Source organism: Cnephaeus nilssonii (genome assembly GCF_951640355.1).
Source record: "Cnephaeus nilssonii genome assembly, chromosome: 2".
In the NCBI taxonomy this organism is placed as follows: Eukaryota; Metazoa; Chordata; class Mammalia; order Chiroptera; family Vespertilionidae; genus Cnephaeus; species Cnephaeus nilssonii.
In genome coordinates, this window is record NC_137073.1 from 71,933,432 (window position 1) to 71,949,996 (window position 16,565).

The window sequence follows — 16,565 nt, forward strand, 5'->3', positions numbered from 1 at the left end:
TAAATAGGTTTGTATGAAAAGAAACTCCAGTTATTTATTCTACTGCCACGCTTTGTAAAATCTGGGGTATTTAAAAAATTAAATCCCGAGTAGAATAAAGGAATCGAGAAAAAAGCAAGCGAGTGCAAAGGGTTGATTTAGAGGTTAACCTCCAAATCAGTGGTTCTCAACAGACGGGGAGGGCAGTTGTCTGAGACATTTCTGATGGTCACTATCAATGAGGCAGAGGAGAAGGGGATGGTGGTAGAGGCATTTTGTAGGTGGAGACCAAGGCTGCGTGCACAGGACAGCCCCCAACAAAGAATTACAGGGCCCCCAATGTCATGGGGCTGAGGTTGTCAACCTGCTCTAAGTGATCTCCCAGGAATGTTTGTTTTCTATTGAAAGTGGAGTTAGTTTACCTTTTAACCTTAAACCTGCTAAAATACATCCCATGCGGAGGGTGGTGTGATGGAATGCTTCAAAGAATCCAATGCTGTCTGAGAACAGAGAACTTGGTCAACATTCCTTGGTGCTGAAAGTAACCCTAACCTCGTGAGAAAGGGACTCCGCACCGGGGGAACTGGTTTTGTCCCAGCCCCTGGTCAGGCTGTGTGTGCTCACAGCCTGTCTTTGCCCGTTTCAGACTTGGACCCTCTGGGTACTAAGTGTCCTTTAAGGAAGGACACTGACCCTTGACTTTGCTTTTCATGGAAATGCTGTTGATTGTGGAAACTAACATGTTCTGGAATGTTGGAACCTGTGTGAGAAACCACCTGTCAGAACCTCCTTTCTGACAAACCCCCAGAATCCTGCTGCCATAATTTCGGGAATGACTGTGAAAACCTTGGAGTTTTAAGGGATTCTTTAAACTCAAAAGAGAAAAATGTAAGAAACTGAGCTAATTTCTGGGTTGGGCAAATATATAGGTTGCTCAACTCCTTGGACTTATAGGTAGTGGTTTAATTTTTCTCATTTTATGTTTATTTGTTTTAAATTCTACCAAGTAAATGTTTATTTATATAAATAAAACTAAAAATATTACAGGAGTTAAAGAATTTTTATTTTTTTATTGTGTTAAAAAAAACAAAAACCCATTTTAAAGGTAGAGTACAGTAAACATTTTCTAGTTTTTAAAAACTTTTTATTGGAGAGAGGAGAGAGAGAGTGACATCGATTTGTTGTTTCACTTATTTAAACATCCATAGGTTGATTGTTGCATGTGCCCTGACTGGGGATCAAACCCTCAAACTTGCCGTTTTGGGATAATGAATGCTCTAACCAACTGAGCTGCCAGCCCAGGACATAAATTTTCTAGTTTTATGCTGTAGTTAGAATGATAGTTCACTGTGGCTGTTTTCTACCAATCACAACTGAAGTGGATTTCATTTCTCATTGGCTGATTGATTTAACAAGTATTGGAATGCTTACCAAATAGGAGATAGAACAGGGATGTGGCTTTGTTTTGTTCCAAAATAGAAAATTTTAATGCTTTCCTAATGATAAGATGTGTGCTTGTTCAGAAAATACAGAAAAGCATGTCACTTGTAATCCTACAACTCTGTTCACTACTGTTGACATCCTGGGATATCCTTCTAGATTGCTTTTTGTTGTTATTGCTAATCTATGTCATGTTATATTTTTACCCCAAATGCTATTGTACTCTATACTCTTGTGTTATTAACTATTTCCAGTTAACACAGTGTGGACATCTTGGCAGTGAATTTTTCTGTACAATCTGTATCATTTCCATAGGTGCCCTGTATTCAATAATGTGTGTGTACCACAATTTCAGTGATCATTACTCTTTCATGGAACATCCAGGTTTCCTTTCTCTCTTTTAAACAACATAGATGGTCGTTCTTATGTATACCTTTGTATTCTTGTTTAGTGAGGGGAGAAACAAGGTCTCTTATTGCTGCATTCCCAGGAGTTAACACTGCAAACAGTAGGTATGTAATACAATAATAGTTGAATGAATGGATGATCTTGTTATTTTCACAGGATTAGGAATAGGGCTTTTAATGTGGGGTGGGACTTGATGGTGAGGTAGGGAGCTGGGTGATTGGGGTGGTTCAGCTGCTTGGGGCAGAGCCCTAATAGAGGTCACCCAGGTCCACTGAGACCAGAGTTGCCTGGGAGAGAGGAAGGAGCCCCAAAAGGGAGATGCCTTCTCCAGATGTTTGTTGATTGCTTACCGTACACTCAAGGACAAAAGAGAAAAACTGCTTTCCCTCCTACCTTCTCCTCACACAGCCAGTCTCCCCTCTGTAGGCAACCAGATTTTCAGGTCGGTGCTCCGTCCTGTTCACCATCTTTATGCTACTTGCCAGCTTTCTTCTGACCTTAAGTTGCCCAACCTCTCTGAGCCTCTGTCTCAGCTCTGTAAAGTGGGGGTGATATAATGGCTAATAATAATATTTTTTGTGCCTTGCAGAGAGTGAGAGATTAATTACTAAGTGTCCATTGTTGTTAGCTAATACTGTGGGTTAAGGAAGCTTTAATAGGTGGCTGAATACTCTTTTGTAGGGAGAAATCCACTGTAAGCTCATACAAACCAACTCACTCACACAGTATATAATAAGTGCTGAGTTTAGGGACTACCTGCAACCCTGTGTGGTGCAGGGGGGTAATCCTTTGTGGGGCAGAGGAATGGTGTGTTTATGTTCTCCTGGCTTTCAAGTGTCATCAGTTCCTTGCATAACCACCAGTGAAGGGTAGCACTTGGCACCACGGAGGGGGGTGGGAACAAGAGTTGCTAATTTACCACCACCGCCTTTCTGTTGTGGTGGGGGAAAAGTCTGTATGCCATTGGGAAGCTGTTTCTGAGCTTGGAGTGAGGAGAATGATCTGCAAAATGTTGGTTGTGGAATCTAGAACTTAAAATGAATGTTGCTATCCAAGTAGAATCAATTATTTATCACCTCTCTGCTGACCACACGTGATTCATAGGTAATAACAAAGCCTCGGAGGAGAAAGAAGGAAAGTGGGATGTTACTGAAAGATGGAAATCTAAATATCATTAAAGTATAGAGAGTGTAACCAGACAATCAATGGGTCGTGTTGCCTGTCACTATTTGACCTAATTAAGCAGAGACAGGGCTGAATCATATATGAGCGTTTATTCCAATACTGCCGACAGTATGGGAGAGCAGCCGGTCATCCACAAAAATCTGCTCTGCCTCTCCCCATAAGCCCGGCGCTTATATTGGGAAGGACAAATACTACATGGGGAAGTAGCCAAAGGGTATGCCAAATGGGCAGTTAACAGGTAAGCAGAGGGCTGGGGTCTTCAAAGGGCTGGCGATTGTGGTTTCTGCAGCAAAGTTGTTAATCTTTCCATGATAATAGGCAGCTCCAAATGGGGAGGATGGGCTGCATTTAGAATGTGCCTTCTCTAATCAGAACAAAACAATCACGGTTAACAGAGCATGATTATTATTTCTTACAATTCTAGCTGGTTCCCCAACATTCTGTTTTTGCCCCTATCAAGAGCACTGTTTAATGAAAAATTTTGAACCCAATTTTATATCTTTAATAATGTTTTTCTTAAATTTCCTTGATATTATAATCCCCCAGCATGCCCAGAAACACCTGGGTTCTGCTTCTAATAGCTTCAACAGCTTTTATTTTTGAGGAACTTCCTTACTGCTCCCCCCCCCCCCCATTTATTAGGAACAGTACTATAATTAATGTAGTTTAAAAAAATCTCTTCTGTCTTTCCTCAGTTCTGCTAGGGATCCTGTTTTTCCAAGTCAGGAAAAGGGACTGAATGAAGGGCGGTGCCAGATTTGATTTCTTTCCTTTTGCAGTTTGGACTGAGTTTAGACGTCCTAAAGCCAGCTTGGCTCTCTACAACCCTCGAGGAATATGTCTTTTTGATGAATGGTTTCCACATTGCTGAGGAATTCACACACCCAAAAACGAAAGCATCGAAACGAAAAAAATGTGACCCACATTTGGGGTGGTTCTTGTGACAGAATGTCCTCTGTACTTTGCCGCCTCCCTAAGTGGAGCTAAGGGAGCATGACTTCATGGGATGCCTGGGCCATCGTCATGAATGAGTTCTCTCACTGCTGTGTGAGCTGTACCTGACAGAACGGAGACCATGAAGCAATTAGAGTGATGCTCACAGTTCCTGTGAGGCGCTTGGAGAGCTTTTGACTGCTCTACTGTCCAGTTTTTCTCTTTTTTTATTGATTTTCCTCTCTTCTTTCTTTCTCGCTTTGGGGTTAACTCAGTGTACTTGCCTCTTACAGTTTGTTTTTCAACATCTAAGCATTTATGGATGGTGGGGATGTCAGATCGCCTCTTGCATGGATGCCACCATGTCTCTGGCAGATGGTACCTGCTGACCATTGCTTTTCCCTGCTGAGCCATTCAGCCTTAGAACCCAGCACAGCATTCCAGGATGCCACAATGAGTTGAATGTAAGATGAAACCTATTTTCCCACCATCTACTGTTTGTCACCTAGGCTCCTTCAGTTTACAAGCGAGGAAAACCAAGACCCAGAGAGGGAAGGGAGTTACCAGAGCCACAGAGTTGGAATCCAGGTCCTCAGGTTCTCGGACCTTTGCTCTTCCCCCAGTTATCCCCTCCTGGTCCCTGTGGCTTTAATAACCTGGTAGCCAACCAAGCCTCTTGGCCCTGTGAGAATAAGACCGATGGAGAGAGGGGATTCTTATGAATAACATGGTGTGTGTATGCTCACACTGATGATGACATCGGGCTTTCGTCCTGATTCTTTGCTCTTTCCCGTTGGTGTTGTTGCCTGGGAGTTCTAGGTCAGCGGTTGCCAACCGGTGGTCCGCGGACCACTGGTGGTCCATGAGGTCCGAAAGGTTGGCGACCGCTGTCTAGGTAATAAACGATTTGTGTTTTCTAATTTGACAGTAGCGGAACTTGGAAGTTGCTACCAGCCCTAGCTCATGTTTTTGTATCATTTCCTCACATGCTCTGGCTTAGGCCTTAGAAGAACTGTCTGTGTCCAAGGCCAGTGGGGAGGACAGGGAGGGAGACTGATATTTAATTATTGTGTGTGTGTGTGTGTGCCTGTGTGTGTGTGTGTGTGTGTATGTGTGTGTGTGTGTGTGTGTGTGGTGTGTGTTGTCGGGATCCTTAGACAGGAGAAGGAAAATAACACTTGGGGTGAGGCCCAGCTCCAGGTAGCAGCAAGCAGTGGCTCATCCTTTCATTTAGACTCTGCCCTGGCAAGGACAAACTTCTTAGAAAAAAGCCTTGGCTACTCAAGCTGTTGCTGTTTCAGAGGAAGTTAGCTAGAGGGAGGTGTGAAGGGCTCTTTGCTATTTTTCTTTGCCACTATGGGGAGGGGAAGCTTCTTCAGAAAGAAAAATAAATCCCGTGAGTCAATGCCACATTTCCAAATGCTTTCATATCATATCATCAAACTTAGTTGCTTTACTTAGTCTTTTTCTTTCTTTTGAAAGTTATAGCAGTAATACATGCACATAGTAAACACACAAGCAGAGAGTAGAACAGTGAGAAGGAGGTGTCTTCTTTTCCTCCCCACATGCATGGGTATATAAAATATCAGAGCATAATGACTGTGTTAGTTTGCTGGGCTGCCATAACAAAGTATGTAGGCTGAGTGGCTTAAACAACAGAAATTTAATCTCTCACAGTTCTGGAGGCTAAACGTCTCAAATAAAGGAGTTGAGGACTTTGGTCTCTTTTGAGATCTCTCTCCTTAGCTGGCAGATGGCCGTCTTCTCCGTGTCCTCGTGGTTTTTCTGTGTGTCTGTGTCTTGATCTTGTCTTCCAAGGACACCGGTCATATTGGATTAGGGCCCACTCCAATGGCCTTTTTTAACCTTAATTACGTTATTAAGGATCCTATATCCAAATAGTCTGAGATACTGGGGGTTAGGACTTCAACATGTGAATTTGGGGAGCGTGTGGGTGGGGAAGATAACTCAGTTCAGCCCAGAACACTGACTTACTCTTTTAACTACATTGTATTGTGTAGATAGCCCATAATTCATGTATCTGGTCCCCTGTGTATCTGGGGAATAAGACTGTTTCTATGCTGGTAGTGAATAACCTCACGCCTAAATCTCTGTGCCCCTGTGTAAGTATACATGCAGGGTGAGCTTGTAGAGAAATCGCAAGCTTTGGCCTCCAAAGAGATTGTCTTGTGTCCTTCCAGAGTGCATAATAATTTCTTGTGGAACAGGAGAGTGTGCGGTACCTACAAATTAAAGCCCTAATACTTGGTGATGTAATGCTGGTGTGAGAAATTCAGAGTGTGGCACAGGACTTGTGCACATGGTCCTGTGGGATGGGTTGGCCAGCCCTTTGAGGAATGTTGCCATTATGACTTCACTGTACACTTTTCATTCAGCATCCATGTATTGAGGCATTAATGGACACAGTTTTGCTCATTTCTCTGTTGTTATTTTTATTGTTTTATTTTTATTTTTTAATTGATTTCTGAGAGGAAGGAAGAGGGAGAGAGAGATAGAAACATCCATGATGAGAGGGAATCATGAATCGGCTGCCTCCTGCACGTCCACACTGGGACTCGAGCCCGCATCCCGGGCATGTGCCCTGACCAGGAATTGAACTGTGACCTCCCGGTTCCTAGGTCCACGCTCAATCACTGAGCCACGCTAACTGGGCATGTTGTTGTTATTTTTAAATAGACTTTAATTTTTAGAGCAGTTTTAGTTCACAGCAAAATTGAGGAAGGTACAGAGGTTCCCCATATATCCCCTGCCCCACATGCGCACAGTCCTCCCTCCTTATCCACACTCCTTGCCAGAGTGGTACATTTGTTACAATTGCTGAACCTACTAGTATAGTGACATATTATTACCCAAAGTTCATAGGGTTCACTCTTGGTGTTCTACATTTATTTGTTTATTAAACCCTGACTTGTTCAGTGAAAAGTTTTGGCCCTCTGAGCAAGAAAGACACTCGCACTTCTCTTCAAGCTTGTGACAGCCCTGGAGGTTAGGCTGGCCAGGAATTATTCCAGTTTTGAAAGTGAGGATTAGGAGAGTGACATAGTCAGAGTGAAAAAGCCATAAGTGGCAGGGGCTGGGTGTGAGCCTCTTTTATTCTAAATTTTGCTTTTCCAGAAAGAAGTGGTAAATCAGCAGGGCTGTGAGATTTTTTTTAGAGGCTAATATAACATTTCTTTTATGGATGCTGGTTTGAGTTTCTACTTGTGTATATTAGTGGGGTTTTTTTTAGCTAAAGATAATGCACTTGTTCCCTTGGTTGTTGGCATAGTTTGCTTTGATAAATAACTACTAGAAAAAGGCTATTGGACTTTAAAATACACATGTGTGTATATATGTACTAGTATATCTGCCTATCTGTCAATCATACCATAGAATTATATAGAGAGTGAAGGTGTAAGTAAGGAAGTTTGAAAAGTCAGATCCATAGCATGCCGCCTGACTTTAGTAATAGAATAAGATTAAAACAGTATGACTTTCTTTTCACATTTTCCATAATCACATCTCTCTGTCACTGTTTATCTGTCTTTAAATGACCAGTTAGGCTTACATTATGTATGTGTCTGTTTCTCTTCTATGGATATATTAAGGTTAAATGTTGATTCTGCTGTGGCAAAGTTCTATCATGGAACAGGAGAGTATTTAAAAATATATATTTTCCAAAATAGATTGCATTTGAATTTGACATACAGTAAGACTGGTTATCTAAGACCACAGAACTAAAGAGGTAGCAACCAATGAAGGAGATAAAGAATTTGGAAGGCTGAGGAGGAGGGAGGCAGGGCGCAGAGAGAAGACATGAGGGAGTGAACTGTAAAGGAAGGTGATCTGTAAGAATACCACACAGGCAGTGGTGTTGGGGTCCTACTTGTGTGGCCTGTTAGCTCAGCCCAAGTAGAATAATCTTACAAAGCAGTGGCCTAACATTATGAAGCAAAAAGAGTCTTTTGAGGAAGATGGCTTGGGAAACTGAATGAAGGTGGAGAGAGTACATTAGCAAAAATTTAAAATAATGATATAGTGCAGAATGTCCAAGGGCTCAAACAATGGCGGTTTCATGAAGTAGATGAAATAACTTGGGAAACGACATTTCCAAGATCTGTCTTAACATCCTGTGATTACAGCCGGTGTCATACCTGTTGACCTATGATCTCTTCTCATTGTAAGTGATGTTTATAGTGTGGCATTCTAATTGATGCTTGTTTTGCAGCTGTGCCAGGTCTTGAACTTCCTTCCAAATCATTATCAAGAGACTGAATTGTTAGGTTGTAGGTTTTATATAGCCTGTACTGTACTGTATATAGGTTTAGTTGTTATTTGCAGTTTATAATCATCTCTTTTGTAGATATCCCTCCCTGACACCAGGTGTGTCTGATTAGGTCCAAGAGACCACAGCATAAGCATAAATATTGTTACCACTTTATAAATGATTAAGTCTTAAAAGGGGTTAGTAACTTGCTCATGGTTCAGAATTAGTAGTGGGTGGCAGACCCAAGCCCCATACTCAGGCAGGGTGGCTCTGAGCTTGAGCTTTTAACAACACTACGCTCTATTGCCCTTTGCTTTTTTTTTAAAATATATCTTATTGATTTCAGAGAGGGTGAGATAGAAACATCAATGTTGAGAGGGAATCATTAATTGGCTGCCTCCTGCACGCCCCCTACTGGGGATCGAGCCTGCAACATGGACATGTGCCCTTGGTGGGAATCAAACCCTTCAGTCCGCAGGCTGATGCTCTATCCACTGAGCCAAACCAGCTAGGGCTATTGCCTTATGCTTTACTAAAGATGTACTTTCCTTTTAGAGCAGTGGAAATACACTGTATGATATTATAATGATGGATATGCATCATTTTACATCTGTCCCAACCCACTGACTGACTATACAGTGAACCCTAAGGTGAACCATGGTCTTTGGGTGATAGTGATGTATCAGTGTAGGTTCATCTGTGTTAACAACAACAACAGCAAAGTACCATTCTTATAAGTAATATTAATAAATGGGGGAGGCTATGCATGTATGGGAGTCAATATGAGAAATCGGTACTGCCTTCTCAATTTTATTGTTAACCTAAAGCTATTCTAAAAAATAGTCTTTGAAAAGAAAAAAAAAATTAGCATCAGACCCAAACCTGGAAACTTAATCCATATTTTGTTTAGTATCCCCAAATAATGTATGGTTGCCAATAAAGCCCAATCAGAGATTAAAAAAAAAAAAAAAAAAAAGCTGGTTTCCCTAAATAAAAGGTGTGTGTGCTATTGGTGGTACAGAGAAGCTCTCTGCTCCTCTGCGCCCATGCCCCGCACAATAGCCTGAGAGCTTCCTTGCAGGCGTCCTCAAACTACGGCCAGCAGGCCACATGCGGGTGTTTTTGCCATTTTGTTTTTTTACTTCAAAATAAGATATGTGCAGTGTGCATAGGAATTTGTTCATAGTTTTTTTTAAACTATAGTCCGGCCCTCCAACGGTCTGAGGGACAGTGAACTGGCCCCCTGTTTAAAAAGTTTGAGGACCCCTGCGGGGTATGAAGTTGCGGTAAACACTGTGTGGGTAAGAGGCATCTATTCCCAGTGAGCTTCAAGTTGGACACCCCCATTATTTCCTGCAGAGGAGGATGGTGCGAGCATACATAGCCTTTACATCCCAGCATGTGCCTGGGTGCTCATACAATTCATTCTTTTGCTCATGGATTTTGACAAGTCCTTTTCTTGGGCCTGATTCCCTGTCTTTCATGTTCTCCTCACCTCACTTTGGCCTTTTTCTAGTTCTTGGCCTCTTTTGCTTTTAGCTGATCCCAGAAATCTTTATTTTGCCTAAGAGTAATGATTATAGTGCTTCAGGTGAATTGTGCTTTTTCTGTTTAATTATTGGGCATCTCCCAAGCCTTAATGCTTATCATTAAAGACATCCTTAGACCCATTCTGCGGAAAGCTTTGTTCACATACTAAACTGTTCCAGCATGCTCTATGGGCAGGATGGCTCAGAAAAATGGTAGCTGAAAGGTTGACCCGCGGAGGGCTGTGGTTATCAGGTTTATAAAGCAGTGGCTTTAAGAGGATGTTCTGTGTCTCTTTTTCAGTTGGCCTGCTGCTGTGGGACTGGTGGCTGCTCTCTCTGCTGTGGCTGTTGCCCCAAGATCCGACAGTCCCGGAGCACCCGCTTCATGTATGCCCTCTACTTCATTCTCGTCTCTGTCCTCTGCTGCATCATGATGTCACAAACCGTGGCCAATGCGATGAAAGAGCACGTAAGTCTGCCCCGTTTCAACTCTTCTCAGTTCCGATGGTTGATGAGGGTGTGTGGGAAACATCCAATTTAGCGGATGGGCCCCCCCACCCCAGTGTGGTTTTGGGTACACTCACTCTCTCCAGACCTTCAGGGAAGCCCCTTTAATGCTTTCCTGATCTTCAGTACTAGTGTGGATGCAGGCTGATGCTGTTCGTGGAGAGGATTGTGTGTTTTGTCTCAGCCTCGTTTATAGCGTTTCTGATTAGATGTACAGTTTTTTCTTGTTCTAAGGACGGCTGCCAGTATTTCAGGAAGTAGCTGTTATAAAAACACTAAATTTGGCCTGTAGAGGAAGTATGATAAAGCCTGTGATCATTCCGCAGGTAATGAGGCAGCAATAGGGCGGTTTTTACTTTTCTGGACATGTTACTTGTAGGGTGGGTGTCTCCAGACATTTCTTGGGCAATGATGCTGATAGAGACACATACAGGACCTTTTTTCTGGAATTTCCCCATAGTAGGCTATTCATCAGCCAGATGATGGGGGCGGGGATGTGCTGTGGTTTTTTGTTTTTTTTTTTAAAATATATTTCTTTATTGATTTCAGAGAGGAAGGGAGGAGAGAGAGATAGAAACATCAATGATGAGAGAGAATCACGGATCGGCTGTCTCCCGCACGCCCCCCACTGGGGATCAAGCCCGCAACCCAGGCATGTGCCCTTGGCCAGAATCGAACCCGGGACCCCTCAGTCCGCAGGCCGACGCTCCATCCACTGAGCCAAGCCGGCCAGGGCGTGTTGTGGTTTTTGAGGGAGTCCAATAAATAACACAGTCTTGCCCAGCCGGTGTGGCTCAGTGGTTGAGCATCGACCTAGGAACCAAGAGGTCACGGTTTGGATTCCTGATCAGAGCACAAGCCTGGGTTGCGGGCTTGATCCTCAGTAGGGGACATGCACGAGGCAGGCGATCAATGCGTCTCGCATCATTGATGTTTCTATCTCTCTCTCCTTCTCCTTTCCTCTCTGAAATCAATAAAAATATGTTTAAAAAAACACACACAACACCATCTTTCCCCTCCCAGGTTCTGAACAAATCGACAAAAGGACTACTGTGTCAGCAGGTACATGCCAAACATCACTTTTCTCCCTCATAGACCTGATGTGAGACAATGTGGCTTGTATCTGCAAGGAAGTGGGCATCCTACTACCGATCCCCAAAATGAGTCAGACTTACTCACTCGGGGGGTCCACTGGGCCAGGGCAGGCTTCGTCTGCAGGGGCACCGTTTGCTGGGAAGAGGAACAGTCATGCTCCTTGGGGCAGCTCCCTTCTCAGGGAAAGGGAGAGGAAAGGTGAGCTTTGCAAGGCCCTTTGCCCTTACAGCTAAGTGCTCTGTGCTCTTGGAACGCCTCCCCTAATGGAGATGGCATCCCCAGCAGCACTCCGAGGAAGTGTTCCTTCTCCCCAACCTTATGCTGAAACTACAGACTATTGTAAATACACTGTGTTTGAAAACAGCCATTTTTTTAAAACTCATTTGACATATTCCTATCCATTCGTTAAAGTAGGCCCTTTGAAGCTTTCTGTTAGGTAATGCTTTTATAATTGTGGTTGTATGCTCTGGAATATACCAGAACTACTATCCAAACTTGGGAGATTAAGATTCCCCTCTGATTGCTTTACACAGTGGATCTCACTCTACTCAGTAAGGCACCACAGTGGGCGCCATGGGGCATTCGAACTTGTGAGAAGCGAAGCTGATAATTCAGAAGACAAGGCATAAAATCTTCTGAGGCATAAAACAAGGTGGAAGTGAATAAGTACCTATGAGAGTAGGCACGAAGTGCTGGGGAAGCTTGGAGGCAGTGAGACCAAGAACTAAGGCCGCCTTATTAGTTTGCACCAGGTTTCACTCCATCTTGATGGTGTTTGTCTTGGATCTCCTTCCTCTTACCATGGTTTAATTTTCTATGTTTGTGACAAGAAGTTAAGAGGAGGAATACTGACAGGGTCGATTTTATTTTTATACTAATCCTAGCATATGTTTATTGACTTTAGAGAGAGAGAGAGAGAGGATGGGGGGGGGGGCAGAGAGAGAGAGATGTGAGAGAGAAACATTGATTGATTACCTCCTGTATGTGCCCCAACTAAGAATTGAACCTGAAACCTTTTGGTGTACGGGACAATGCTCCAACCAACTGAGCCTCCTGGCCAGGGCTGGCAGGGTAGATTTTAATTCTTCTTCTGAAGGTCCACTTAACCTTCCACATACTACCTTTGTTTTTCAGTTAACTCGGTGTTCTGTTTAAATTCAACAAGGATTGGCTTGAGGACCCACTGTGGTACTTTGGTAGGAACTCTCTGTATGAACCAGATGTCTATGGTACGACCTCTGCTCTTTGCTCTTAAGGTTCTCAGCCCTGGCTGGTGAGGCTCAGTTGGTGAGCATCGTTCCGTGCACTGAAAAGTCACCGGCTCAGTTCCTGGTCAGGACACATGCCCAGGTTGTGGGCTTGATCCCTGGTCGGGGTGCGTATACTAGTAGGAGGTAACCAATCAATGTTTCTCTCTCTCTCCCCCATCTTCCTCTCTCTCTAAAAGTCAATAAAAACATATTTAAAAAAATAAAATAGTATTCAGTCTCTGTAGAATTAAACTTTGTATCCAAGAAACAAAACCTGAAACCATATAAAATATATGCAAACCTATCAGAAACGTTGTTACTGGAGGCAGCGATCACTTGGGAGCCACAGGTATTTATTTATTTCAGAGAGGAAGGGAGAGGGAGAGAGAGATAGAAACATCAGTGATGAGAGAGAATCATCGATTGGCTGCCCCACACAGGGGATCGAGACCACAGCTTGGGCATGTGCCCTGTGCCTGGGAATCGAACCGTGACCTCCTCACGTTCATAAGTGGATGCTCAACCACTGAGCCAGCCAGCTGGGCTACAGGTGCATATTTTAGGATGTGATTTTTATAATAATAATTTTAACATTTGAATTACCATCCATGTAACCTGCCCTGTGAAACAGTTCAGAAAAACTCCGGCCAGTATCTATGATTTCTGACTGTTTGTAGAACATTTAAGAAAGAGAAGGTATTGAGTTGTGTTGCTAGGGAAGGCTTCCTGGAGGAAGTGACTTGTGTGATAATGAGCATCTTAATTGTTAGTATTTATTGGGTGATACCAGGTGCCGGGTTTTATTCTGAACTTTTACCTGTATATCATCTCATTCGTCACTGTTCTACTCACCAGATGAGGGAACTGAGGCGTTGAATCATTTAAGTACCTTACTCAAGGTCTCCAGCTCCAGTTGGTGGAGTTGGGATTTGAACCCAGGAAGAATGTGCTCTTAGTGACTGGACTGTACAGGTAGAGAGGAGAGAAAACAACAAGAACAGGCATGTGTAGAAGGACAAAGAGTAGACATGAGTAGGTAAAATGACCAAGTCTTGCAGGAATTTCAGTGCTCAGGTGTCATTTGACCATGGTCTGATGTTAAATGGGTAGCCATTGTAGGTTCATTATAGAGTAGGAGGCTGTCATCAGAGAAACAGACAGAGATACTTAGGGCAGTGGACCCAGCAGTGGTGTGTGTGTGTGTGTGTGTGTGTGTGTGTGTGTGTGTGTGACTATGTGTGACTGTGTGTGTGGTGTGATTTGGTGTCAGAGCAGAGGGAGGAAGGGAGGAGAGAGAGAAGGGGTTCTTATAAATGGGAGCTTCATAGAGGCTGTTATAAATGTTTCTTTGCCTGTCCCCTGAATGTACTTATTTAAAAATGGTTTGGCTAGGCTTCCTGCATAGGGAATGAAGTCCCTGTGGGCGAAACCAATCCTTTTCCATCTTTAGGGCCTCACAGGAGGGCCGGCCAGCTGGTCACAAAGTCAGCTTGTTTCATGGCCTATAGAATAGAGTCTGACCTCATCCTCAGGCGGTGCTTGAGGGTGGGTGTTGAAAGATCCCCTTATGGGGAAGCACACTGGGCTTCTGCTGAAGTCCTCCCCCCTCATTGTTGGCCTGTGGGAATGTTTGAGTTGTGATGGGAGGAGGAAAAGCATGTATGCTTGTAACAGGCCGGAAGGGAGTGTGCAATTGCCTCCCACCCAGCATTCCTGTGCCATGGACAGGTCTCTGTCCAAAGCCACGTGGGTCTTTGTTATATGACTTAGGAACAGAGGGCATGCCCTAGCTGGTTTGGCTCAGTGGATAGAGCGTCAGCCTGCAGACTGAAGGGTCCCAGGTTCGATTCCGGCCAAGGGCACATGCCTGGGTTGTGGGCTCGGTCCCCAGTAGGGGGCGTGTAGGAGGCAGCCAATCAATGATTCTCTCTCATCATTGATGTTTTTCTCTCTCTCTCTCCCTCTTCCTTCTTCTCTAAAATCAATAAAATATATATATTTTAAAAAGAACACGAGGGGAGCAGCCTTTTCACTTATTTTCATTTTTTGCCTTGGTTTCAGAATGTGCTCTGTTTAAGTTTGAACAAGAGGCAACTACAAGGAGCGGCTGGGCCAAACTTCTCCCTGCTTCTTCCCACTAGGGGCGCTCCTCTGTCCCGTGAGAGCTTTGGCTCAGAGAAAGCGCTGCTGTGCTGGGTGAACAGGGTGTGATTTTGTCTCCTGGAGCATTTCCCCCATCTCCCCATTTGACTGCAAGTCATTCATGTCTGTTACCCTGTCATTCAGGGGGTACAGTCTTGCAATATTTGATGCCGGGGATTAAAAATCCATTTTAGAACTTAGAATGCCAAAAAATAAAAATAAAAAATGAGTGAGGGATTTAGGCCTCCCGACTTGCATCACTAAATCAAGATGTAACTTCTCCATTTGAGTTTGGGGCACCCTAGGAAGCTACACGGGCATTTTGGGAGGGAGGAGAAAGGACTCCTTGTTTTCTGTGGAAGAGGGGCCCCTAGAACCAAGGGGAGGACAGGTGACCCATGTGGCCCTCAGACCTTCCCTGCGAGGTCAGTACGCCAGCGCAGGTGGGAGGAGCCTTGCATGTTCCTAACCTGAAGCATCTTAGATCCATTTTCCTCATCCACGTTCCACTCGGTGCCCGGGCTGCTCTGATTCATTGCGATGGGTAATAGGTGGTGCCTGAGATGGCTCAATCTCCACATTTTAATTTTTTCAGAACCAAAATACATCTTCCACAATGCGGCAGGCTGTGCTTCCCCCCCCCCCCCCCCGTATTGTATGTTTATTTTAAATTTAAAATTTGAAGAATTATTCCTTGTAATGGGAAAAGAGGCCACTAAAATGTTTGTTTGTTTGCTTGCTTGTTTATTTATTCATTTATTTATTAAAATGTATTTTTATTGATTTCAGAGAGGAAGGGAGAGGGAGAGAGAGATAGAAACTCAGTGAGGAGAGAGAATCATTGATCGGCTGCCTCCTGCACACCCACTACTGGGGATCAAGCTGGCAATCCCGACATGTGTCCTGACCGGGAATCAAACAGTGACCTCCCGGTTTATGGGTTAATACTCAGCCACTGAGCCACGTCAACTCAGCTAAGATATTTATTTTGATAGCCATCTTTTTCTTGTTCCCTCAATGGTTTTAGAAGGCATTATACTTTCTTTCTAATCTTACGTGATCTCTTTAGTTAACATGTTTTACTTGACACATTATTTTCTGCTCTGCCTGGTCTGGGTCAGTGTTCCTTTGAGTGAGTGGCAATGTGGAAACTGCACTCCTGTGTTGTTATTCTCTCTTTGGATGAAAGCGCTTATTGGTTCTTTGCAGCCCAGGGTGATAATGTTGCAGGGTAGAGTGGGCTTCAAAGGAACATTGGATAAGACCTGACAGGATGCAGATAAGAGGGGGACTCAGGACTGAAGTTTCCTCTGAGTCTTCAAAGTAGCTCCTGAATTCCATTCTCTCCCTGGGCTTGATGAAAGTAAGCATGCCTGCCCTTTAGAGTCCCAGCCCCTAGCCCCACCCATTAGCCAGTGCCACACCTGCAATTTCAGTTAAACTTGGAACTCTCTTAGCCTAGGGGTTGTGAATTGGCCTATGGGCTTTTGTTTGGGCAATAAAAATAAATGAATAAATTGGGCTGCCTTTAGCAGGGCTAACCTGCTATATAGTTCACCAAAGGCCCCATCCCAGATGCTTGCTTATAGCCTATCTCACATCTTCCCCTAACTCCCCTTACTTCCCCCTAACCCTAGTCTCCCCCCACACCCCCACCTCCAGCCAACACCCCAAAGGCATTTGAATTTGCAACTCCTGAAACAACTTAAATCCTTTGAGTTCACAAGTTTTTGAAAGGGCTGTGAGTGTCAAAATAGACAGGGCTCTATCTTACCCATCCTGGTGGGCAGTATGGAAGCAGCTCGGTGTGCTGGAGTGGTCTGTGCCAAT

At 43.9% G+C, this 16,565-nt stretch overlaps 1 protein-coding gene across 1 annotated transcript in view; it reads left to right on the top strand.

The window, feature by feature from the left end:
• SERINC5 (serine incorporator 5) overlaps positions 1-16,565 on the top strand; it is a 98,922-nt gene that overhangs the window by 36,980 nt on the left and 45,377 nt on the right. The window contains exon 2 of the mRNA XM_079793123.1: positions 10,043-10,210. Within this exon, the coding sequence (XP_079649249.1) occupies positions 10,043-10,210 (168 nt within the window). The remainder of the gene's footprint in view (positions 1-10,042; positions 10,211-16,565) is intronic.